At 38.5% G+C, this 27011-nt stretch overlaps 1 protein-coding gene across 3 annotated transcripts in view; it reads left to right on the top strand.

Moving 5' to 3' along the window:
- Positions 1-27011, top strand: part of LOC132826702 (plexin-B2-like) — a 265158-nt gene that overhangs the window by 201703 nt on the left and 36444 nt on the right. For all 3 annotated transcript variants that reach the window (XM_060842787.1, XM_060842789.1, XM_060842788.1), the window contains exons 7-20: positions 1169-1295; positions 2420-2579; positions 3567-3687; positions 6655-6766; positions 9127-9228; positions 9311-9403; positions 11909-11990; positions 13762-13931; positions 14309-14457; positions 18117-18222; positions 18467-18603; positions 23068-23256; positions 24042-24141; positions 25164-25361. In XM_060842787.1, coding sequence (XP_060698770.1) covers positions 1169-1295; positions 2420-2579; positions 3567-3687; positions 6655-6766; positions 9127-9228; positions 9311-9403; positions 11909-11990; positions 13762-13931; positions 14309-14457; positions 18117-18222; positions 18467-18603; positions 23068-23256; positions 24042-24141; positions 25164-25361 — 1846 coding nt within the window. The remainder of the gene's footprint in view (positions 1-1168; positions 1296-2419; positions 2580-3566; positions 3688-6654; positions 6767-9126; positions 9229-9310; positions 9404-11908; positions 11991-13761; positions 13932-14308; positions 14458-18116; positions 18223-18466; positions 18604-23067; positions 23257-24041; positions 24142-25163; positions 25362-27011) is intronic.

The following is a 27011-nucleotide window of genomic DNA, read 5'->3' on the forward strand; positions in this document are numbered from 1 at the left end:
ACTTGACCTGTGTTGCGTTAACAAGGGTTATTTTATTTGTCAGCGTCTGCCCTTTTTGGTTTTCTTTGTGTGTGGGTCATTTATCTTTTCAAAGACATCATAGGCTTAACAAATCAGTTGAGAATCACTTCCACATTTTGTGTAAAATCAGGGAAGGGATAAGTTCTTTCCAAGTTCTCAGCTAATAATTGTTAATTTTAAGTGTGTACTGCATCCCAAATTTCATTTTTTGGCAGGGGGTAAATAAATAAAGCAGCAACAAATTAAATGAAATATCCTGTTTATCAACACTTCAAAAGTTAGATTTTTCCTTCTTGTTTCTACAGCAGATGATGGATGAGCTGAGTTTCTCCTAGCACATAATTGAGTTGTCATCATTGTTCTTCTTTGAACCAACAAACAGCCAATGATAATATCTTATCTTATATATCGAGGAGTGGGGAATAGGGTACTTGCTTACATTTTGAGGTCAAGGCTGCAGCGCCAATGCAGCCTGTTGGAGAAGGTTACCAGGGTACTTTCATTTCTACTTTTAAAAATAGATCTAATATCAATTTCCTCTTAGGACTCAAATTGTAGATATTTTTAATCAGCCTGCCCAGACATGTCTGGGACAATTGTGACTTGAATCCAGACCATCTGGACCAAAGGTAGGAACACTGCCACCTCACTGCAGGAACTCTTGTAAATGATTCAAAAGCAACTGAAATTCTGTATTTCACAGCTTGTTGTCAGTCCATTCTTGTTTTATTGTAGATTTCCAGAATTACCTTTAATCTCCAGAACTATATGTTTGCATAGAATAAAATAAGATGACTTGTATTTCTGAAGGAAAATGTTTGATGGGTGCTAGTTTTTTTTTCTTGGAATTTGAGAAAAACTTGTGATGCAAAGGTTGAAAGAAAGGCAGATAAATTTGGAAATAGTAGTTAAATGCTAAACTTTTAACTTTAAACTGAATATGTTAGTAAAAATATTAGGAGAGTTGAGTGCCATAACTTCAAGACCCTTTGAACAAATAAGTTAGTGCAAATATTGATTTCAATGTGGTGGAGAACATAGATGATTCCTAAGTTTATAGGACAGCACAGTAAATACTATTTGTAATTCCAGGCAAGTTCTCGGAGTGTACTTTCATTCATTTGATGTCTTTAACCCATCTGATCAGTTGCAGCAGGAAGTTACACTGTGCAAAAGCTGCCCAGAAAGACTATTGGTTGTGGAGTCTGAACAAACAATGCCCAACAGTGATTCATGCAGACCCTCAGAACATGAGTCGAAATGTAGTTGGCAAGGTACGCTTCATTGAATGTAATTTTCACTTTCTAAAGTTGGATGAATGTTTCAAAGATATTGATCCTTCGTTGATCAAACATTGAATATAGGAATGCCATGTCATGCTGTGACTGTACAGGACATTGGTGAGGCTGTTTTAGAATACTGCATACAATTCTGCTCGCCCTCCTGTAGGAAACATGGTAAACTTGAGAGAGTGTAGAAAAGATTTAGAAAGATATTGCTAGGACATGAGGATTTGAGTTAGAGAGAGAGACTGAATAGGCTGGGGCTATTTTCCGTGGAACATTGGAGACTGAGGGGTGATCTGTAGAGATTTTATGAAATTATGAGGGGCGCGGATAGGGTTGAATAGCCAAGGTCTTTTTCCTAGGATGAGGCAAGTCCAAAATTAGAGGGCATAGGCTTAAGGTGATGGGGGAGGGGTAGAAATTTATAGAGGACTTAAGGGGCAACCTTTTCGCACAGAGGGTGGTGTGTGTATGGATCAGAGGATGTGGTGGAGTTGGGTACAATTGCAACATTTAAAAGGCATATAGATGGATATTTGAATAGGAAGGGTTTGGAGAGGTATGGGCCAAATGCTGGCAAATGGGACTAGGTCAAATAGGGATGTCTTGTTGGCGCGGATGAGTTAGATAAAAGGATCTGTTTCCATTCTGTATGATTGTATGACTATTAGTTCTGTAATTCAGTTTCCATGGATGGTATGTGGATGTATATTTTAAATTCTCAATGAATTGGTCCAGATTTTCTAAATTACTGCCAAAAATGACTAACTTGAGATCCAGTAATTGCTTCCATTCTTTCTGATAATTCTGCCAATCATCCTAATAAGTGGGTCCTAACTACGAAAGCACTGTCAAAGTTTATTCTGACCGTTCTATTGGACTGAAGTCTCAAAATTCTTGATTATTTTATTTAATTTACTTAATCAGAATTGGTTTAATTTCTTTCAAATTCTTGATTTCAGAACATGATTTCGGACAGTGCCGTAAAGTTAATATCATTTGAAAATAACATTAAAGATTAAGACATTCTGAATTGATTGTTTTGAATTTTGTTATATATCTATAATACAAAATTATTTTGCATATTTGTGTTTTCATCTTCATTTATTCAGGTGCAGTTGAACATAGAGCCATTTCCTGCTTTAACAGAACAAGACCTCATTGAGTGTTCTTTTAATAATTTTAAAAGTTATCATCCACCACACTTGACAGGGTCTGTTATTTGTGACACTCCACCTATCCATCAAATAGTTGCTACACCTCCAGGTCAAGGTGAGTTTTCCTATGGAAGTTATATGATTTTTGGCTATAATAAAGATAGAATTCAGGCTAATGTTTTAAGTTGACTTTCCTTGTTTATGCTTGCCTATCATGTCACCTAATGTGAAAGACAAAAGACTTTATTTTGTGCAACATCATTTGAAATTTTAGTCTCCTTTTGTTTATCAGAAAATAGCTTTTGTATCTTAAGAAAGAAATGCTTGGAACATTGTTAGACTTCTGGGGGCAGAATTCAAGACAAAAATTGTGTGCTGCTTTACTGAGGCAAACTGGTTACTAGGTAGGCCTCTCTAAATCCTTTTTATGATAGTGGAACAACTAACCCTCATATTTCTGAACAATGATAGCTTATACAGAAAAAGGATTTACATTTAGGAGATTGCTGCAGAATTTCAAAACTGAATGCTACAGAAAAATACAATCATACAATGAACATTGATATCATGATAGCAGAATACATTGAAAACATAATGGCTACACAAGTATACTTCTTTTTATTCATCCAGTACTGTGGAAGGACTGTTGTTATTAAAGTGCAAACAGAAAATGTTGAAAAGTCTCCTGAAAATGAAAAGAGCTTTGAGCAGATTGTTGGTTTGTCTTTTTTCTAATCCACTTGCTGTCAATTTCCTATTCTCTATTTTGATTTTGTTTTCCAGACTTGACATTTTTTCCTTTTAAATCACCATTATTTGAACTTATTATTGGAATGTTCTGGTCTTAATTATGCTCATAGATGAGCATTTGACAAATTCGGAGCCGAAAGCATTAGAAAGTTGTGATTTGTAGAGAAATATTAATTGGTTTTTATCTTGAACTGGGCAGAAAATAGCAAATATAATGGATTTATTAGTCTCCTCATTTTAAAACGCAAGACATCAAATTGTTTTCCAATGTAACATGTGTGTTCCTTTTTAAAATGCTCATCTTGTTTTAAAAGTATTGACAAGATAACAATGTGAATTTTCCTCTGTGTAGATTATCTTGATATGGAGGTGAAACTGAAGATTGTCAGTGGTGGAAAAACAATAGATTTTACAATGACCAACTACTCATTTTATGACTGTAAAGCAGCCATGACACTGTCTCCAAATATTCCGTAAGTATTTTTTCTTTGAGTAACGGATTCACAAAATTATTTAAGACATTTTATTAAAAATGAATTGTCTTAATCTGTGTGTTGATGGAATGTTTCTCTCAACGTCTATATAATATTGTAGATCCAAATGTAAAATCAGATTTAAAATAAAAAGAGTAAGTGCAAGTGTTTTAGGGTACCATCCTGATCTGTAACATCATGTAAGTAAGTACTTTCTCATATTAGTACTTTAGTAATGCATTTAGTTTGTTGAATTATTCCGTTGTCATTGTAAGACCATGCAACTAAGAGAGCAACTAAGCACTGCCCTAAAGTGGAGAAAGCTCACAGAAGGGTGGCACAGTGACTCAGTGGTTAGCACTGCTGTCTCACAGCACCAGGGTCCTAGGTTTGATTCCAGTCTTGGGCAACTGTTAGTGTGGAGTTTGCACATTCTCCCTGTGTCTACGTGGATTTCCTCCCACAGTCCAAAGATATGCAGGTCAGGTGAACTGATCATGCTAAATTGCCCATAGTGTTTGGTGCATTAGTCAGAGGGAAATGGGTCTGGGTGGACTTGTTGTGCCGAAGGGCCTGTTTCCACACTGTAACTAATTAAATCTAAGTTCACACGAAAATATGAGAATTTAGTTTCTTAAACTTCTTCCATCTTTCTTAGTTGCCTTTTTCTTATTTGTATTTTATCTACCAGCTAAACACTTTTATAAATAAGAGTATCAACAAGGGGAGTATAGTATGGAGGAGAATAGTTAAGACTGACCTTGAGAGGGAATTAACAATGGAACATGAGAAAATGGGAGACTTGGAGGTAAAAGGTAGTACACAATAGAGGCACGGAATAAGATCCTCTGCTCAAAACAATTGCATGATAATAGTTCTCAATGGTTATTTGGTAGTATAATACTGAAAAAAGGCATAATTGTTTTGAAGCTTTTCTTTTGCACTCATCAGTATAGTTCACAAGAATATCTGTTGAAGGAGAAAACCAGCATTTATACTACAGTAGATGAGACTGCTTATTGGTTGGCAAGAGAACTGTGGTGGAGGTGTTGCCATGGAGAATGGACCTATTAATAATGATTAACAGATAACTAGCTTGTTTTAAATTTTACAATGGACAAGTTGACTCTTCCCTGAGAAATGAGCCAGCGAATGGCTGTCACTCAACAAAATACAGCTATGAAGGCCAAGGGCCCTGACAACATTCCAGCAACATCACTTAAGATTCATGCTCTAGAATTAATCATGCACATATTTAAGCTGTTCTAGTATAGCCACAACACTGGAATTGCCTGACAATGTGAAATATTTGCCCAGGGTATGTCCTGTGGGTTAAAAGGCAGAACAAATTCAACCCCGGCCAATACCAGCCCTATAAATCTATTTTCAATCATCATAAAAATGATGGAAGTTCAAGCGTTGACAGTGCTATCAAGTGGCATTTGCACAGGAATAATCTGCTCACTAACAATCAGTTTGCATTTTACTATGGCCACCCAACTTGAACTCCAAAATGGGACAAAAGGGATGAACCCCAAAGGTAAGGCAAGCGTGTCTGTTCTTGACAACAAGGTGGCAGTTAACAGATTATGGCAAGGAGTCGGAGGAAAACTTGAGGCAATGGGAATTAGGGAAATGCTGTCCTTTTTGGAATCATAACTAGCACAGAGGAAGATGGTTGTTGGAGGTCAGTGATCTCAGCTGGAGGAGTTCCTCAGGGGAGTGTAAACTCAACCATCTTCAGGTGCTCCATTGATAATCTTTCCTGCATGATGAGGTCAGAAGTGGGGATATTTCTTGATGATTGCACAATGTTCAGTGTTCGTGGCTACTCAGAAGCAGTATGTGTTCATGTGCAACATGACCTAGACAATACCTGGGCTTGGGTTCATAAGTGGCAAGGAACCTGCATGCTATACAACTGCCAAGCAATGACCATCTCCAATAAGAGAAAATCTAATCATCACCACTTGATGTTCGGTGGTATTACCATTGCTATATCTTCTACTGTCTCACTTGATAAGTATGTCACCACTCCCTCTGCATCGCTGTGTCAAAATCCTGGAAGTCACTGTTTGGATGTCCCTACACCTAAGTACTCCAGCACTTCGGGAAAGGAGCTCACCAGCACCACCTCCAGAATACTTAGAGCTATGAGTAAAGATGGGTCAAAGTCACAATGCTTGCATCACATGCATGAATAAAAAAAGATGAAGTTAGTGACTCAATGATTAGAAGTAAGAATGGATGAACTCTTCAAGCCAAATGGGAGAGCACTAGACGGAGTGGATTACAAAATTAAAGCACAATGCGTATAAAACCAATTAGAAAAATGAGTTAATATGATGGCATGAGCAGGTTAGGGAGTGAATGTTGCTCAAGGTCCAAAAGCTATGTAATAGCTTAATGTTTCATTGGTTGCCCTGAAATTTTTAAATTGTTTCTGAGGATGTGGGTGTCACCGAGGCCAGGATTTAGTCCCATTTTAATGACATCAAGAAGATGGTGGTGAGCCTTCTTTGTACATACAACTGAGTAACATGCTAGGCCATTTCTGTGGATCTGGAGTCACACAGATACTGGATCAGGTAAAGATGTCAGATTTCTTTCTCTGAAGAAACATACTGAGCAAACTTGGTGTTAATGACGATGTAGTAGTTACATAGCCATATCCTGATCCCTTGTACCCACTTAAAACTTGTTGCAGCTCAAACCTTTCACAGTTCTGATAAAATGCCATCAGCTTGAAATATTGTGTTTCTCTCTTCACTAAGTTGCATGAACTTCTGAATATTTCTGGAATATTTGTTTTGGGTTTCCAGCATCTGCAATATTTTGTTTTTGTGTAGGTGTTTCTTTTTTAATTACTTATAATTCAAAACTTCAAATTAAGAAGCTGCTGTTCTAACCAGAAATAGTTGTTGAGATGTAATAATTTGTGTATATGTACGTGCATTTACCGTTTAGGTGTGACTCCTGTGTAAGGAGCAAGTGGACCTGTCACTGGGATATTTCAGAACACACTTGCAAAGATGGTCACGGGAAAGGAAGTCAGTTAAATCTTGTTCAAAGTAAAATGGTAACTTTTGTTTTATTGTCTTAACTTTTGTGTCGTCAGATTTTTTAAAAAGTCATGTTGCACTTGTTTTTCTATTTAGGTAACAGTTAAAGACACAATGATGTTGAGGAACAGTGCTGAACTTGGACATAAAATGAAAATTTTCAAAATCCTGTTTGAAACACTATGTAACTCCTGGTGTATTGAAGTTAAATTATATAAACAGTGGATGTCCAGGGTTAACTTTTAATTGTTTGAGCCCCCTGGATAATTAGTTATGTGACTGTACTGAAAACAAAAAGTGCTTGATCACAGTGGGTCATGCAGCATCCATGGAGAGCAAGCTAATGTTTCAAGTCTAGATGAAGTGAAGTGTGGAGAGGGCAGCACTTATGCATTAGTGGGATGGGGGTTAGGGGTAGTTGGAGTGCTGGAGGAGAAATTCTCCACAGCTCCCTGTATTAGCCTGCACCCTGACTGGTGCTCCACTTGTGCTATTAAAGGTTCAGCGATGGCAGAAGTTTTTGCCACAGCTGAGACCTCCCAACGGCAGTGCCATTTTTGAAGCCCAAACATTGCCAACTAGGAATAGTCTTCACATTGCACAAAGCGAGAGGAATGAAAAGGAAGTGCTTCTGAGAGCATAGAGGTGCTACGGGTGACACGTCATTGCAAATATAAGTTCTTAAAGTTCTCATTTGTAAATGTATTCTTATTTTACATTATTAACTGTCATTGTAACTGCAGCTACAAGAACCAAATTTTTATCATAGAATCCTATCTAAGAGAATGCTGCTCTTAATGCCCAGCAAGGCATAATGTCATCTTATTGTTCAATGTAGGAAGATCACATTCTAGAAAGACTTCAAATAGTTGAAAATGTTTATCTTAATTCAGTCAGAATAAATTTGAAAGACAAAAAACAAAGAAAAGCTGCATTTTTTTTCTGGGAACAGATAGGGACTGCTTGCAATTTGTGAAACAACAAATATACACTGCTGTCAAATCTGAATCCTGTAATTGAAACCCAGTGTCAGTTACGTTCTGTCTAGCTTATTGTGCTTGGTGCTGCATCTCTATATCATGCAGAAGGTCATGGTGTGTTTCATTGTGCACAGCACAGCATATAAGGATTATGAGGTTTATTCTGCCTGAACTGTACTGCCAGTCCCCTCCACACTGGCCCTTATCTTCAGCAGCCCTTTCATCTGTTCTACATTGGCCAGGTTGAAGGATAGGCTGCATTGTGTTTACATTTGGCCTCAGTCAGAGGGTTGCTTTAAGAAGTCATCATTTTTGGTTGCTCTCAGTAACCACCTTTGAAAGCCTTCTGACCTTTGAAATGAATTAGGGACATTGGAGTTCTCAAAGATGTAGCTGCCAGTATTTTAGCACAGTCTTCTAAGGTGCACATTGATGAGGTCTGCTGCACTATGAAATGGCAGTTTATAGCACCCTAAACATACATTACATCCTGAACCTAGGGGAAGACAGCCAGGTTGTACAAGCCTGTTGCCTTGACTGCAGCACTTAGTAAACATTAAGAAACAAGATGGCAGAGTTTAATCTTAAACAAATTGCATCTGTAACAATCTTTAATATATTTGAATTGAGAATTAAGAGATCTAACACAGCTCTCCAGTAGATTCTTAGGAGTAGTTAGTTGCATAAAAAGTTAATGCAGCTGTCACCTTGTTGGCCATCCACCCGTTCAGCTCAGATCCCCCTCCAGCAATTGCAGAGTTCTGTGATGATGTCCTGGGACATCCTAAGTGAGTAGTGACAATGAGTCTCACTCATTTGGAGAAAACAATATCGAGGACTGAACACTTTGGGTCTTCTGTACCCCCTCTGTGTTCAGAGGGGATCTCCAGCTGTGATCTCTACATGTGGAGACTGTTCAGCAGCTGTTGGAGGTTACTGTTGGTGTATCTGTTGCTCTTCAATTTCTCTGTGTCTTTGTTGAAGCCATATTAATAAGACTAAAATAAGGTTTGAAGTTATCGGGCTATGAATAAATGCAGATGATCAAGTACTGGCCAAAATAAAACTACTTAGAAACAAAGTGTAAATATTATGAAATTTGCTATGACTCTTTGGCGATAAGAAGAAAAATCTCAAATTTTGATTCCAATTGAGTTCCTTTATTGATATGGTTGTGTCTGGTATATGGAAGCAGAAGTGTAATGTGGACTTTTATTTCTCAATTTCTTCTTAGATAAATTAATGAGGAAATCACTATGTAGTCATTTTTATTCCATTGAAACAATTACTTTAATATGTGGGAATGTTGAGAGTAGATAGCATCGAAGGGCGGCTTTGAAATTTGCTTGATATAAAACTGTTTATTTTGTATCTCAATTTGTTTGGTCTCTTTCCAGGCAGAAGACTGTCCACGTTTTGAAAATGCATTACCGCCGTTAATTCCGGTGAACGCAACTGCTAATATTTCATTTCATGGGAAGAATTTAAACTTCTACCTGGTGAGTACAAGAAGAAAGTTTTCATTAGTCATAAAATAAAAGGCAGATTCTTTATTTTTTTCTATTTTTTGCCTTGCTACAGAAAAAGAAGCTAGTAATTGTTGACAACTTAGTGGGAAGGACTCTGGGAGTGAGCAGGGATCCACCAGATATGTTTTTCAGTGAAAATTTTAAGGTTAGTAATTCAATTGGACGTAATTCTTCAGTTGTACTGTTTTATAACATTGCATACTTTTAAAAGCTTGCAGACTGGTCCAAGTGATATGAAAATGCAGCACTCCTCATTGACATTTAGCATTTTGTGAAGTTCTGTGTACAAGGCAATTGCTGATTTCTGTCCACTTAATTATAGAACCATTGTTAAATGTAGGTTCATATTTTAAAATCCTAATTTACATAATTAATTTTCTGCTCACTTTTGAAGACTTATATTAGAAAATGATGTTCCTTTTATTTGGGATTTTTATTAATGTTTCTAATAAAATTGCTTATAGGACACAATAATTAGAAATGTTACTGATGAGTGGCACGGTGGCACAGTGGTTAGCACTGCTGCTTCACAGCGCCTGAGACCCGGGTTCAATTCCCGACTCAGGCGACTGACTGTGTGGAGTTTGCACGTTCTCCCCGTGTCTGTGTGGGTTTCCTCCGGGTGCTCTGGTTTCCTCCCACAGTCCAAAGATGTGCGGGTCAGGTGAATTGGCCATGCTAAATTGCCCATAGTGTTAGGTAAGAGGTAAATGTAGGGGTATGGGTGGGTTGTGCTTCGGTGGGTCGGTGTGGACTTGTTGGGCCGAAGAGCCTGTTTCCACACTGTAAGTAATCTAATCTAAAGTGTCTTTGACACAAATGTTTATTCTGGCTTCCAGGCTTCCCTGGGTAGGGAGCATTTTATTGAGACAGGAGGGAGATTACTTTGCAACCTAACCAACATATTTTGGAAGGCTGCTGATTAACTTGTTATGTCTGTTTTGTGTTTTGCAAACATAATTCTCATTGTGGGGAGCCAGTTCATAGTCACCAACAGATGTGTCTGATGTGTCCGCTGCCTATTTCCAAGTGCCTAATTGTCAAATAAAACCGGGGCCAGTTTCAGGACCCTACAGTCTCATTTGGCAGAATCAATGCAGAGTATGCGTTACACAATCTCACCATTTCACCAGTAATCCTTAAACGAACCAAAGTCAAATATTTATTTTATTATGGTAGCAGAAGGAACAGGCATGTAATGAGTCACTGCTGACCCAGTGGTTGCAGCCCTTCATTTTGCCCTGCATTTTCTGTCAAGGATTGGATCAGGTATGAGAATAATTTCTCAGCCATTGCTCCAGGATGAGTTAGTTCTCCATATCTGATTTTGTTCTTTGTCCAGATGGGAGGACAAACTGTTGCACCACATCTTAAGAAATTGCTGTACTGGCATAGGAGAGAAGGATAGGAATTCCTCTACTATTATTATCTATTTGGTTCATGTATTTAGGTAAACATTCCTCCCTTTATCATTTGAAATTAGCATGTATACTAGTTGAATTGCTTCCCTTGATTTAGGATGCTCAGTCATTCATTCTTGGAATGACACACTGAATACCAGCAATGATCTTTTGAAGGAGCAGAGGGATTAGTTATTAATCCTTGAATAAGCATCTGGTTACATGAAAAACATTTACATCAACTGTAATGTTTTGGAAAGCTGCCCAGAGAGTCCAAATTACATTCATTGATAAATATTTAGTTTGTGCATTACGACTGGACATATTAAAGGATTGAATGTGAAATGTTCTTGTTATAGTTATTTTAAATCAAACAATGGGAGTGGGAAATTTGCAGTATTAGTGATTAGATTGATTCAGTAAGCCTGACATAGCTGATTCTTCATTTTCTAAATCTAGCAGGCTGTGATTATGTTCTTTTTGTTTCCCTGGTCATTTGTAGCAACACAAAATTAACTTTCAGAGGTATTTGCGGACTTTAGCACAAGGCTGATTTACAGTGCTTCAGTTTAATGATGCATTTAGGATCCAACCTTTTGCACTTGGATGCTGGGCTGTTTATAAAATTGCGTTGGTTTTTCTGAGGGTGGGAGATTCTCACCAACTCAATATTTTTAAAATAAACTTCATGGAGGACTCTTGTGGCATAGCAGTAGTGTCCCTCCCTCTGAACCAGGGAGGCCTGAGTGCATGTCCCACCTGTTCCAGAAGTGTGTCATAACATCTCTGAACAAGTTGATTTGGAAATATCTAAAATACGCTGCATGAGTGTAGAGATCTGCAATGTGTTTGTGACGAAGGACCAGCCATTTTAATGTCCCACTCTTCTTCTTAGGCAGCCCCCTGGGATTGAGGATGGCGTGTTTCAACTTCAGTTCACTGAGCATGTAAACCAGCTCAGAACCCAATGGTTTATGTGTGTTGATTTCCCTTCTTCATCAATTGCTTTCCTTTAATTTCCACACTGAAAATAAAAGGAGAATTGGCACAAACTACATCTGCCATAGCGGAGATTTTGTTGATTGCACTAAGAATTAAACAATTTTGTGCACCACATTAGTACAGTTCTGTTCCATAAAATCCAGAAGTTCCAAGGTAGCAGGAATTGCTGAGCTAATGTGAAATTTTATTTAATACTTTTGTTGACAAGGAGTATTTTAAATTCACTTCTGTGTAAAATGTTTTTTCAGTTTTCCTATGATGAAAATGAAACCCGTATAATACGTTTTGCTGTAAAAGCAGAAGAGAAAATAATAGATAGCAGATTAGATGGTAAGTGATTTTGTTTTGTGCAAGATCAGAAAGAGACTGGGATACAGTGGGTCAAATGGGGAAAGAAAAGATAAAGTCAAGAGCAAAGTATCATTTGCAAGGAAACTGTTAAGAAACATAATCTCTTAGGCTAAGTGTTTTGAAAATTACTTCTGACAATTTTATTCCTTCCCCTTCTCTCCTGCAGAACTTGACCACTTGCCAAGATTTAGATCCCTGCAAAGTACCTCCAATGGCTATTCAATATTGCACAATAGGAAATGGCCCTAATCCTGTTTTGCTTTTGAGCTTGCAATTTTAGTGGGTGTCACTAGACAATGATTAAGCATCTGTAGCTTGGTTGATTATTTTCATTCATAGCTCATGATCGCAGATATTAATACTGCCCCCGTACCATAGAGTATATTTGTGTTATAATCCAGTAAGGTCCCAAGATTTAATAATTCAAAGAATGCAAAAGTTTTCATTCAGTTGTAATTTATAGATCATTTCCAAATATTTAAGTAAATTTCCAAATATTTAAGTAAAGTGAAAGTAGAATCTTTGATAGGAAACTTGGTCACTAATCTCCTTGCTCACATGATGCCTATTTCATTGTCCACAAGAGAGGTGATAGAATGCTCCCCTCTTGTCAAAGGAGAGATGTTTTAACAATGCTCAAGAAACTCAGCTGTCTTGACTGGCACCCCCTCCGTTACCTTAAACATTCACTCCTTCCAGTACAGCTGCCCCATAGTTGAGCATACATCATCTGTGCACTACAGAAACACACTATAAATTCCTTGCATCACAGTCCAAACTCTGCCTCAATCACATAGGAGACCAAGGGCTGCAAACACATGGATTCATCGCTACACAAGTTCCCATCATTTGGAAATATATTACTAATTGTTTATTGTACTTGGGTCAAAGCCTTGAAATCTCTCTCTAAAAGGTTTGTGGGTACACCAGGGCAACAGTGAATCAAAAAGGTGGCTCACCACTTTTCTGAAGGCAATGAGGGATGAATAATTAATGAGGCCTTGCTAGCAGTGTTCTCATTGCATAAGTTAATTTTAAAAATCCAGAAGAATGCCAATTATATGTTTTGAGTTTGTTCAACAGAAAATCTAGGGATTCTGCAAACCATTTGGCCTCTACCCGCACTATAAAGATTATATGATTTGATAATCATGTTAGCTAATGTGCAAGAGTTTAAACGTTCTGATGCAGTAGAGAACAGGAATGTTTGAAGGGATAGAAATTATCTTTCTTCATCCTTTAATCAGTTTCAGATCTCTAATCAAGCCCACTGGATAACTATTAAAATAACTGGCCTATGGATCTGACACTAGGATTCATTTTATTTCATAAGCTTATTACTACTGTTCTATGTTCATGTCAATGCCTTGATTCCAGTCATTGGGAACATCTGAAATTTGAATTTCATGTTGAATGAGACATAATTAGATCATATTTCTGCGTGCAGTCACAAACCATGCTGGAAACATGCACATTGTTGGCTTACCTGAGAGAAAGCCCTACTGCCCTGATAACCTATTGACACTAATTATGTTCATACAACAAGAAAAACCGCTCGGTTGGCATGTTAGTAGTGGATTGCACTATAAAGAAATGTGTAATACTTGATTCACAAACTTTCTGTGCCTTTAATAATTTGTTTGTTTGCAAGTGTCTGTACTAATTGATTATTTCTTCCAGAAGAGTTTACATCCATTCATACTAAGATATCCTAAGTTTATAATATAAAGTACTTTTTTTTTATTTCAAGTGACTCTTTACAATTGTGGGTACAGCCACAAGGACTGCAGTCTTTGTCTCTCTGCTAACAAAACATATGATTGCACTTGGTGTAAGCCCCTGAAAAGATGCATTTATAAACGTCACTGTCGTGATGTTATTGATACGACTGATCAATGTCCATTTCCAACAATTTCACAGGTAAGTAAAGATGATTAAGATTTATTTTCCCTGCTACAGAAAATGACTCGAAATTATGATGATTAATTTGGACTTTTGTGGGAAATAGTAATTTTTGGTATAAAGACAATGATAAATGGGTCCAAAATCAAGGCAGACATTTTGTATAATCTTTTCTGGCACGTTTAATAGGTAAATTAATTTACAGAATGATCACAATCACTGAGGAAACATGTTGCTCCATTTCAAAATTAGAAGTAACAACCTGTGGGTATGTTTAATGAAATGTCTATTAATCTTTATTTTAAATTGTCTGGATGTGTAAAGCTACATCCATTCTTAAAGTAAAGCAAAACCACATGCATAAAGTTAATCCATTAATTATGACTATCTTTTAGCTGGATCCCATAAATGGACCTCTTGAGGGAGGAATTCTTCTGACCATCAGCGGCTCAAACCTTGGAATATCATCTGATGATATCACAGAAATCAAAGTTGGAAATGCTGTGTGCAATCAAATCACAGAGCAATATTCCATCTCTGTCAGGTACACCAGATATAATTGTGCACTGCAAATGACTGCTGAATAAAAATTTACCTATCAAAAAGCCAAGTTACAAAAGTCAGTTCTGCAATGCTGTTGAAAAGTGAAATTAAAAACAGACTGTTCGAAATAGCAGACTGGTAGCATCTATGGAATGAAGCAGGTGTTATTGTGTTCAATTTAAGATAATTGATCTAAAACATTAATTCTGTTTCTCCCTCTGTGGATGCTGTCAGAACATAGAGTAAAAAATGAGGTCTGCAGATGCTGGAGATCACAGCTGCAAATGTGTTGCTGGTCAAAGCACAGCAGGCCAGGCAGCATCTCAGGAATAGAGAATTCGACGTTTCGAGCATAAGCCCTTTGGGCTTATGCTCGAAACGTCGAATTCTCTATTCCTGAGATGCTGCCTGGCCTGCTGTGCTTTGACCAGCAACACATTTGCAGCTGTCAGAACATACCCAACATTTTCTGTTTTTATTTCAAATTAACACTATAATTTAGTTTCAAAATGTTACATTGATTTTCTGATCTTATTAGTTATCAAAAGTGATCTTCTACAGCCTGATATGATTGAGTTTTCATTAAACAGAAAATCTTGACAGCATACAACAACAGAAATTGCTGGAAAAGCTCAGAACTGAGTTCTGAGGAAGGGTCACTGGATCCATACGTTGACTCTGATTTCTCTCCACAGATGTTGCCAGACCTGCTGGGCTTTTCCAGCAATTTCTGTTTTTGTTTTTGATTTACAACATCCTCAGTTCTTTCGGTTTTCTCAACAGCATATTCTTACTTAAGCAAGATTATTCTAGGAAACAGATATCTTCTGTAATAATGTTCCAGTTGACATGAATATGAATGTGAATCACCTGGCGGAGCAGATGTGATTTAGTGCACATACTTTAGTGACACGGATATATTATTTTTGAGTTTTATTGTCTTGTTCTCTGACATCTGTTTCTGATAAGTACCTTAGTTTGCACGCCTCATCTGGTCAATACAGTGGCTTAGATATGTAATAAATGGATCGAGGATAAAAAGATCCTTTCTTTATTCCTTTTCCTTCTCATGTCCATATAAGAGTGAAATTCCATGTTGGCAGTTTCTTGTCTATGATTTTAAAAAGTAATATTAGCTCAAAGTTGCACAATTGGAATCATATATCAATCTACAGCAAGAATATAGTTCTATGATGCTAGCCAACTCCAGCCTGAATTATCCTCAGCAGAATACTGGAATGATGCATTCTAGGTGAAGTACCAATGTAAGAGATGTTCATGTGTTGAGCCAGGCAGTGAGATTTTTGTCAGGGGCATGACCTTTGCACTCCAACATTCTCTAACAATCTGTTAAATCCATACAAACAGCACTAAGGCTTCATGGCTCTTTCAGAGAGCATCATTACTTAGCTAGATAATTATAATTTGTTTCACTGAGGTTGCAGGGAGTGTGCAAAAGGCCAGGATGAGGCTCTGGTTCACTGGTACCTGAGTAGATTTTTCAAGTGTTTATTAGATTAGATTACTTACAGTGTGGAAACAGGCCCTTCGGCCCAACAAGTCCACACCGACCCACCGAAGCGCAACCCACCCATTCCCCTACATTTACCCCTTACCTAACACTACAGGGCAATTTAGCATGGCCAATTCACCTGACCTGCACATCTTTGGACTGTGGGAGGAAACCGGAGCACCCGGAGGAAACCCACGCAAACACTGGGAAAACGTGCAAACTCCACACAGTCAGTTGCCTGAGTCGGGAAATGAACCTGGGTCTCAGGCGCTGTGAGGCAGCAGTGCTAACCACTGTGCCACTGTACCGCCCATGTGCTTTGAGCAATATCTCAGTTTCTGAGATATTTATTCTACAGTTATCAATGGATGAATTTTATTCTTTGCTGAGGGGTGACCTTTATAAAGGTTTATAAAATCATAAGGGGCATGAATAGGGTGAATAGCCAAGGTCTTTTTCCCAAGGGTAGGAGAATCCAAAACTAGAAGCATAGGTTGAAGGTGACAGGGGAAAGATATAAAAGAGGTCTGAGGGACAACCTTTTAGTATAGAGGGTGGTGCATGTATGGAATGAGCAGCCAAAGGAGATGGCATTTAAAAGATATCTGAGTGGGAACATGAATAGGAGGGGTTTAGAGGGATATGGACAAAATGCAGGCAAATGAGACTAGATTAATTTCGGATATCTGGTCGGCATGCTTGGGTTGGATTGAAAGGTCGGTTTCCGTGCTGTGCAACTCTGACTATAATATGCAAATATTTCCTCAAATTAATTTATGAAAATCTTATAAATTTGAATTATTCGGTGGCCCCTGCAAAATCCACTGTTCTTGACATCAATATTCTATCCTGACGTACTAATTAGGACCAAAACCAAAAATAAAGTTAACATTACGAACCAAATCTTCATTTGGTTTAAAATGAGTAAGTGGGCTTTGTGAAACTGTCAAGGGGTGGACTGGGTGAGAGTCAGTGAAGGGGGGGGGGCGGTTTGCAGGCGATAGTAAGAGTGATAGAGTATGAGCCTTGGTGGGAAGTGGGTACAGTAGCAGTGATAGTGACTGTGAGAGTATTGGATTGATGTTGGAAGAGCAAAAAAAGATGGTTTGTTATCCCACAGTGCTGAATGTTTTTCCAGACAGCTGAAAATGCGATGAACTGGGTGGCAGCCTCTGATCAGACTGGCCTCCTCTGCCAGGCCTGGTGCAAGAGGATGTCCTACATTTGCACTTTCCTGTCTAGCACAACTTCCAGCCCCCTGCCTACAAATTGAAGTACCAATTTCCCCATCTGCCATATCTGGGGCAAATAATAGGCTCCATGCAGGCAGCTTTGGGTTGCCAGAGTTTTACTTTTAAAGATGATGAGGGAACGAAGGACTCCAGTTGATTCCCGCAATGCCAAATTGTTCCAGGAACAGAGAATGGAGATAGAACCACACTTGAGGGTTGCCACAGGGGTTGAGTGGATAGTTAATGAATTGAGTTTGGTATGTTTGGGTGAGAAAATTTGCTGGACCTGATGGTGAGAAATCCTCCCAAAAAAAAGCCTCCCACTTTAATCTGAATCTTAGATTTCTTCTAGCTGTGTAAACTAAAGGCTGTGACTCTAAAGTAAACTGTGACTGTAAAGAGGGTGCAGTTGCAAAGGGACCTGATGTAGAAGAGTTAATTAAGCATGTTGTATTCTGGCCCTTATTAATAATGACAGTGTACAAGACCAACACTGGTTTCTCTTGATTCAAGGTTGAGTAAAAGCAATTAGTTTGAGTTGGGCTGTTTTCCATTGTACTTCAGTTGGTGTCAGTTTTGTGAGATATTTGCCTGCCATCACTGCAGAGGGATGAGCGATGGAACTGCATTTGGAAAAAAATCCCAAAACTTTGTGTTGGTCCAAGGGAATTACTGCAAGAAGAATTGCCAGGCAAAACCTTCAGCCTTGCTCAACTGCATGCTCTACTACCTTTGAATACCAGTGGATGTTTTTAGGCATGATCAGAATATGTTTAAGATTATATCTCCACTTAGGTGGGATGAGAATGTTTTTATTTAATAGCTATTTACTTGTATCACACAATTCAAGTGTAGCCTATTCTGCTCTGATTTTCATCAGGTCTGCTAATGGTTTCATCTTCTTTTGTTTTGCAGGGTTGTTTGTGAATTAAGTAAGGTTTCAAGTTCCCAACATAATTTTGTTCACATTAAAATTAAAAATAACAAAAGTGGTACTTCAAAAAGCAAGTTTGCATACATTGTGAGTATTCCTTTTCCACACATTTTATCAGATTTCAATTCCGTATTTTAATTCTGTCTGCAGTGAAGATAGTGAAACAAATTCAGCAATTTTTCTATGATCTCGGATTTCATAAAATATATATAGTCAAAAAAAGTAGTGACTATCAATAAAAGCTCATTGAACAACCTAGAGTTTCATTTCATTACTTGTAGAAATTGTAAATCTATATGGAACTAACTTGTTTATTTCCAAAATTGACCAGGACCCAAATCCTCTTCATATTACTCCGTTACAAGGGATATATGCTGGAGGAACTAGTATAACAATCAGAGGAGAAAACCTAAATATTGGAAGGCAAGAAGATGTAAAAGTGACGTTGGATCAGATACCATGCACTCTGTAAGCTGAACAATTTATTGTTATTGGGAACTGACTATAAAATAAGAGATTGTGTTAGACCTTAGATTGTGATCGCATTTGCATTCATGTTCCCCGTACACGTTACTGTAGGGAAGTACACATCAGCACAACCATGTTTTCTTTCAGTTTATTTTACGTTCTTCCTCTGTCCTCTGCTGAAGGTAATGGCAGTTATAATGAAATAAAATTCCATGATGTAGTCTTCCTCATATTCCTCACAGGATTTTACTTGTAAACAGTCAAACCAGTGAGTTCTCATGTTTATTTGTCTATCGGAAATATTACAGTTTAGCTTCAACCAATATTGACCTAACACCCCAACTGTACTCTCAGCAAGGAACATATGTATAACATTAATTGTCTTGTCCAAATCTCTCAACTCATGCTCACACTGGCCAGTTATAACAAGCATAACAAAGTTCTGGTTGTGGTAAGCTTACTTCAGATTGATTGTTCATCAAACCTGTGGTATTCCTTATCTTTAGGGATTATATGAAACTTCAAAATCATTAAGAGTGCTCCAAAACTTTCATGGTACTAGGGTGAACTATTTTATTTCCGTCTTGTGTAAAACAGATACATTTCAACAAGAAACACGGAAAATCATCGAAAGACCATCTCAGCTTCCCTTGAGCACCTTTTATACAACCATTTTTAAAACAGCATTGTTAAAGGGTTTAAGAAGGTTGCTCATTGAACTAATTTGTGTTTGTGTAGAGAAAACAAATCAAGAAAAAAGAAAATAGTGTTTCTTTAAGAAGCAAAAACTGCCAGATCTTCATCTGTTATTAGAGGAGGTGACAATCTAGTAGTATTATCTCTGGACTATTAATTCAGAGACTCAGGTAATGTTCTGGGGACCTGGGTTCAAATCTTGCCATTGTAGATGGTAGAATGTGACTCCAAACCCATGTGACTTCATGTGACTCCAAACCCGCAGCAATTTCTTTGACTCTGAACTGCACTCTGGTAATAAATGCTGGCTTAGCCAGTGATGCCTTCATCTTGTGAATGAATTTTAAAGAAAATTACCAGCTTTAATGCTGTACTTAAAAATTGTATAAAATAATTAAGAAGTGGGACTAGATTGTTGGGATGTTAATTTTGATTTGATTTATTATTGTCATGTGTACCAAGATAGGTTTGCATGCTAACTAGTAAAAAATGAGGTCTGCAGATGCTGGAGATCACAGCTGCAAATGTGTTGCTGGTCAAAGCACAGCAGGTTAGGCAGCATCTCAGGAATAGAGAATTCGACGTTTCGAGCATAAGCCCTTCATCAGGAATAAGAGAGAGAGAGCCAAGCCGGCTAAGATAAAAGGTAGGGAGGAGGGACTAGGGGGAGGGGCGATGGAGGTGGGATAGGTGGAAGGAGGTCAAGGTGAGGGTGATAGGCCGGAGTGGGGTGGGGGCGGAGAGGTCAGGAAGAGGATTGCAGGTTAGGAGGGCGGTGCTGAGTTGAGGGAACCGACTGAGACAAGGTGGGGGGAGGGGAAATGAGGAAGACAAATCGTACCTGATGTAAGTGCAAAGGATAATAGAACAGAACAGAACAGAATAGAACATTTTCTCATGTCAGCCTTGATTCAATGGTAGTGGTCTCATTTTTGGAGTCAAGGCCTTATGGTTCAGGTTCCTAGTCCAGAACCTGAACACATAACCTAGATTGATACTTGACTACTGTCCTGAAGGAGTTCTTCACAATTTGAAGTGCCACTTTGGGATGAAACAAAAATGCCAAACACATCTTTGCTCACTGGGTTGACAATGGTTTGAAGGGAGTGAGTGCTTTGCTGTACCAGCCGAATTTATTCCCGATCTGATTGATTATATATCTCATCACTGATAAATCAATACTGTACCATTATGTACACCACTTGAAGGAAGAACTAAGGTGACAATGATGTAAAATGTACTCTGCATGGGAATTTCGATGCCCATCAAGAGTAGCTTGTTAGCAACTCCACTAACTGAGCTGGTGGAGCCCTAAAAGGCGTAGCTGCTAGACTAGGTCTGCGATGGATGCTGAGAGAATGAACAAGAGGGAAATATGTACTTGACACCATCCTCACCGAGCTGTCTGCCACTAATGTATTTATGACAGTATCCTTAGTAGTGACTACTAAACAGTCCTTGTTAAGACAAAGTTCTGTCTTCACATTGAGAATACCTGAAATCCTGTTGTGTGGCATGTGCTAAGTGGGATAGACTTTGAGCAGATCCCGCAACTTCACATTGGGCATTCGCAAAGTACTATGGGCCATCAGAAGCAGCAGAATTGTACTCCAACACAATTTGTAACTTCATGGCCTGGAATGTCCTCCATTCTACCATTTACCATTAAGCTAGAGGATCAACCCTGGTTCAATGGAGAGTGCATGATGGCATGCCAGGAGCAGCACCAGGTATACTTAGAAATAAGATGTCAAACTGATGATGCTACAACACAGGACTGCTTGCATGCCGAATAGTAGAAGTGATCAATAAATGTCAGAGCTAAACAATAACACAATAAACAGATCAGATCTAAACTCTGCAGAGTCTTACCACATTCAGTCATGAATGGTGATGGACAACTAACAACCAGAGGAAGAGGTTCCACAAACATTCCCACCCTTAATGATGGGAGCACTCAGCACACCAGGACAAAAGATGAGGCTGAAGAATTTGTAACAGTCTTCAGCCAGTACTGCTCTGTGGATGATCTATTTTGGCCTCCTCTAGAGGTTTCCAGCACCACTGATGCCAGTTTGATTCACTCCTTGTGATGTCGAGAAACAGTTGGAGGCATTGGATACTGTAAAGGCTATGGGGTTCTGACAACATTTCGGCAATATTGCTGAAGATGTGAGACCCAGAATTGCCAAACCCCTAGCCAAACTGTTCCAGTACAATTACAACACTGGTATCTGTTGATCATGTGGAATCTAGCACCGGTATGTCCTGCATACAAAAAGCAGGACAATTCCAACCCAGCCAATTATTGTCCCATCAGTCTATTCTCAATCATCAGTAAAGTGATGGAAAGCGTTCAGCAATAAACTGCTCACTGACATGCAGTTTTGGTTCTGCTGTGACCACTCGGTTTCTGACTTCCTGACAGCCTTGATTCAAACATGGACAGAAGAGTTGAGATGAGAGTAAGGGCTCTTAACATCATGTCCTCATTTGACTGAGTAGGGCAACAGGAAGCCCTAGCAAAACTGGAGTCAGTGAAAATTGGGGGTGGGGGAGTCTTCATTAATTTAAGTCATACATGGCACAAAGGAAGAGGTGGTCGTTGTTGGAGGTCTGTCATTTCAGCCCTAGTCATGTCTGCAGGAGTTTGAGGGGACTGTCCTAGGTCCAACAACCTTTAGCTGCTTCCTCAACTACCAATCCACTGTCATGAGGTCAGCGGGGGGATGTTCACTGATGGCTGCACAATGTTCAAGCATCATTCACCACTTCGCAGATATGAAAGCAGTCCATCCATATCCAAATGTAGCAAGACCTGGACATTATTCAGGTGTGGGCTGGAAAGTGATAAAGAGAACCTAACTGTCACTCCTTGTTATCCAATGGCATTGCCATCACTGAATTCCACAGTATCAACGTCTTGGGAGTCACAGTTGACTAGAACCTAAACTGAAGCAGCCATATAAAACTATAGCTACTATGAAAAATCAGAGGGTAGAAACCCAGCAGCAAATAACTCACTTGGCTGTCCAAAACTTCTCTGCCATCTACAAGGTGCAAGTCAAGAGCAATGTTCTCTCCAGGCATGTACAGCCCCTCCAAATTTCCATGAATATTGATTGGTTTTGTCATGTCAAATATGGCATTGACTTTCAGTTTCCGAAGTCACCCCTGCGCATGGACTTCAGAAACCCTTACAGACAAAATGCAAATGAGAGAAATAGAGTATAATGGAATACTTTCAACTTCCCTGGATGAGTGCAGCTCAAGACACTTGGTGCTTTCCAAGACAAAGAACCACTTGATTGGTACCACATCCACAAGCATTCCTGCAAGTTACCCTCAAAGCCACTCATCATCCTGACTTGGAAATATATCGCTGTTTCTTTAGTGTCACTGGGTCAAGACCTTGGAACTCCTCTCCAAGGTATTGTCGGCCTATCTACACCAAATGGACTGTAGCAGTTCAAGTAGGCAGCTCACCACCACCTTCTCAAGGTTAGGTAGGGATAGGCACAACCAGCAACGTCCACATTCCAAAACTAAATTAAAAAAAACTTGTGTCTCTGAGTCATACCATTTGTGGACTATTTTTAATATATTTTGTTACATTAATTTTGTGAATCTTGTCTTCATTAAACCATTAATTTATGTTTATGTCCTTAATGATCTGCTAGCTGCAATCTTCCCCATTGTTATTTACTAGAATGAGTTTTTGATTTTTCTTTAAAATTTTACTGAAGCTTTTTTATTTATTTTTTATAGGACAGTATTTAATGAAAGCCTGGTCTGTGTCACTGGTCCCTTTAAAGGAACTGGTAAAAGTGGTGCCAAAAATTGTTCTGTTCATGTACACTATGGAAAATTCACCAAGAAAACTGTTCAGAGTCACAATTTTTCGTATGTACCCAATCCAGTAATCCGTGATGTTTGTCCACAAAAAAGTATTTACAGGTAAAATTCTCCATATTATTTTAGAATAACTTAGTTCCCAATCAAAACCTTGGTAAAACCTTTTTTTTCCTGACAAAACAGAAAGTTTGATTTATTCAGGACAGAATGCACTGGTTCAAATATTCAGTCCTATCTGGTATGGAACACCCACACACAATCAGATCCTGCTCATAATCTGAACCAGACAATTTGTATACCCAGCCTTGTATGATTCTGTTAAATATTTGAAAGAAAATATGAAAAGCTGGGAAGATATGAGAATGGGACTATGTGCCGATAGTGTGAATTCACGAAACTAATTTGCCTTGCTGGTCTATTCAGTTCACAGGGCAAAAGCTTTAACTCTATGATGTTGAGTCAATATCTAATAGAAATGACTATTTGAACCATTTTCTTTCTTTCTTGAGTGGAGGAAGGAGGATTCCCTTTCCAAATTAACTGCAAATGGAGTAGTTATATTTTTGGGTGAAATCTAAATCAGTTCAACCTTGTCAAAAATAGATGTAGAAAATATGATTTATGTAGATGTGTTCAATGTATTTAACAGCTGACAATTAATCATCCTTAGTGTGGTTTACGTCTAAAATAAATTGGTCTTTTTTCATTTTGTAATTCAGTCTTCCTTTTGTTCTCGCTGCTTATTTTCAGTTTTACATTTCTCATGTACAGATTTTTTTTCTTCCTCGATGCTTTTATTTACGCTTCTCAAGTACATTTCTCTTTTGTTTGTCATCTGCCCATGTTAATAATTCAGTCACACTAAATAATTTGCTTTCTTAATGTAGTGGGGGAAGAAATATCACAGTGACTGGACAGGGATTTGATGCTGTACAAAAATACGTCATGAGAGTGAAAGTAATGGAGAACGGACAACTTGTAGAAAAGGTTTGTTTCTCGTTATGATTGACGTTTCGTCATTTTCAAGAAGTAAGGTTAATGTAATTAAGTTAATAGCCGAATATACCTCCTATGGATTATGTTCATGCCAAAATGAAATTGAGTATATTTATAATTTTTGCATCTTGGTGTTTGTTTGAATCATGTTTAACTTGTTAATTTGTAAATGTAATAAGGCTCTGAATTCTAAAGCAAAGGAAGTATAAATGTCATTTCCTTTCAGAATATATCATTTGCTTCTTACCCTTTTAACCTCTGAGTGACAACCTATAAAAGATCATTATGTCTGTTGTATGAAGTGCAACCAAAGCTACTTGTTAAAATAGATCAAGTGTCATTATTAACATTAGACAGTTGTGAAAATGGTTGAAATACCTAATAGTGTATGGAGCAGACAAAGCACATACCTATGTCTGTTCCCATAGAGAACTTTTCTTGAACAGGTCATTAGTTTGTTGCCAGAGGGTATAGTTTGAGGGGACTACTCCACATGAAGCATGGCTGACCAGGTGACTCTCCCAGTCTTACTGCCCACTGTATGAGAAGGATTTACAGGTTGTTAATCAACCTGTTTATAACCATGTTATTAGGGTACCATCAAATCTTGGAATGGGATTTGAACCTGGAACTTATGGCCTGGAGGCAGGGACACTATCTCACTGTGTCACAGACCTGTTGGATAACAAGATTGTCTACTAGTTAGTCATTCAACCTTAAAACATTGTGCAAAGTCAAAGTGTCTCCAAAGATTCTCAACTGGGTCTCATTTGCTTGATGCAGTGGATATCTTGTCTGAGTGGTAGAATTCTCTCCTCTGTCAGAGGATGGTGCATTTTAAGGCAAATGTTGCTACTTACAAACTATTTAATTACCATTCCTCATTTGGATGTATAGTTTTAATATAAGCAAATTTAATAATTTGAACACATTATGGGTGCAGATATTGCTGCAATTATTGTTTGGAAGGAAGAAAAAGTTTTTATATGTGAAATCTTTATATTCTCTTGCAGAATGAAACTGAAGCCTTAAGTACAAATAGTTCAGTGCTCATCTTCCCATCACCACCTGCAAACCAGAAGAATGTTTATATCTTTGTCATGTTGGACAATTTTAATGAAAATCAAACTTTTGAATATGTAGAGGATCCGGTCTTTGAGCGTTTTGAAAATGATGTCTACGTGCTCAAACAACCACCAATCTTAATTAAGGTAATTGTTAGATGTGAGATTTGAAAGATTTTTTGCTACTTTTTATTATTTACATTGTCTTGTGTTACATGTTTCATTCATGCTTTATTGAACTTTCAGATTAGCTTCACTGTATTAGATTTTAACTGTGTGTAATTAATCTCAGAAATTGTTCTGGATTGTCACATCAAATCTATATACATAGAGCTCACCCGAGGTTGTAGTCTGGTTCTATAGTTGCACCAGAAATTTGTTAAGAAAAGACTTTGATAGTTTTTCCATGACCTGCAACAACATTACTATTGCTTGAACACTGCCACCAACATACTGGGAGTAACTATTAACCAAAGGACCACACAAATACTATGTCTACAAGAGTAGATAGTATCTGGGAATTCTGAACTGTATTTGGAGCTTCTCCAAAACTAGTCTACCATCAATATGGCGGAAGCCAAGGCTATGATGGAATAATTTCCACTTGTCTGTATGAATATGACTCCAACCTCACTCCAGTTCTATACTGTTCAGGACAAAGCAACTTTTTTGGTTCAACACAAGAGTACAGTAACAAAACTGTGTACCAATAACAATGTGCATTGCAACAACTCGCCAAAGCTGCTTTGCAAGCGTATTTGATACTAACAGTCTCCATTGCCCAGACAATGATAGTAGAAGTTTAGAATCACCAACAACACTGCTTGCAAGTTTCCCTCCAAATTCTAAACCATCCTGACCATGAGCTGTACCACTGTTTATTCATCATGGGGTAAAATTCTGGAACTCCCTGTACAATAGTACTTTGAAAATACCTGCATCACGAAAACTGTGACAATTCAGGAAGGCAGTTCGCCACTACGTATTCAAGCGTGATTGGATGTGGACGGTATATGCTGGCATTTAGCAATGATGCACGCGTACAATGAATCAATAATTTTTAAAAATAATTCTACGGATTATCCTCTTTAAATTGGCTCAGTGGTTGGCACTGCTGCCTCACAGTGCCAGGGACCCAGGTTCAATTTCAGCCTTAGTTGAAATTGTGTTATGTGCCTTAGTCAGAGGGAAATGGGTCTGGGTGGGTTACTCTTCAGAGAGTTGGTGTGGACTTGTTGGGCCGAAGGGCCTGTTTCCACACTCTAGGGAATCTAATCTAATCTAAAATGTCCATTCCCATTCCTTATAGATTAGATTACTTACAGAGTGGAAACAAGCCTTTCGGCCCAACAAGTCCACACTGACCCGCCGAAGCGTAACCCACCCATACCCCTACATTTACCCCTTTACCTAACACTACGGGCAATTTAGCATGGTCAATTCACCTGGCCCGCACATCTTTGGACTGTGGGAGGAAACCGGAGCACCCAGAGGAAACCCACGCAGACACAGAGAGAACGTGCAAACTCCACACAGTCAGTCGCCTGAGTCAGGAATTGAACCTGGGTCTCTGGCGCTTGTGAGGCAGCAGTGCTAATCGCTGTGCCACCATGCCACCCACTCACTGTGCCGCCCACAATCGCATATGAAATCAGTGTCTAGGGCTGCCTTAGTGGCCTGTTGGCAAGTGCACTCTAATGGTATAAGTTGCATTAATATATTGAGCCAAAATGTATCATCTGAGAGCACCACCCGAGTAATACCCATGCAGAACTGGTTGCAGCTATTTTTGGTCAG

Source organism: Hemiscyllium ocellatum, chromosome 23 (genome assembly GCF_020745735.1).
Source record: "Hemiscyllium ocellatum isolate sHemOce1 chromosome 23, sHemOce1.pat.X.cur, whole genome shotgun sequence".
NCBI classification, from domain to species: Eukaryota; Metazoa; Chordata; class Chondrichthyes; order Orectolobiformes; family Hemiscylliidae; genus Hemiscyllium; species Hemiscyllium ocellatum.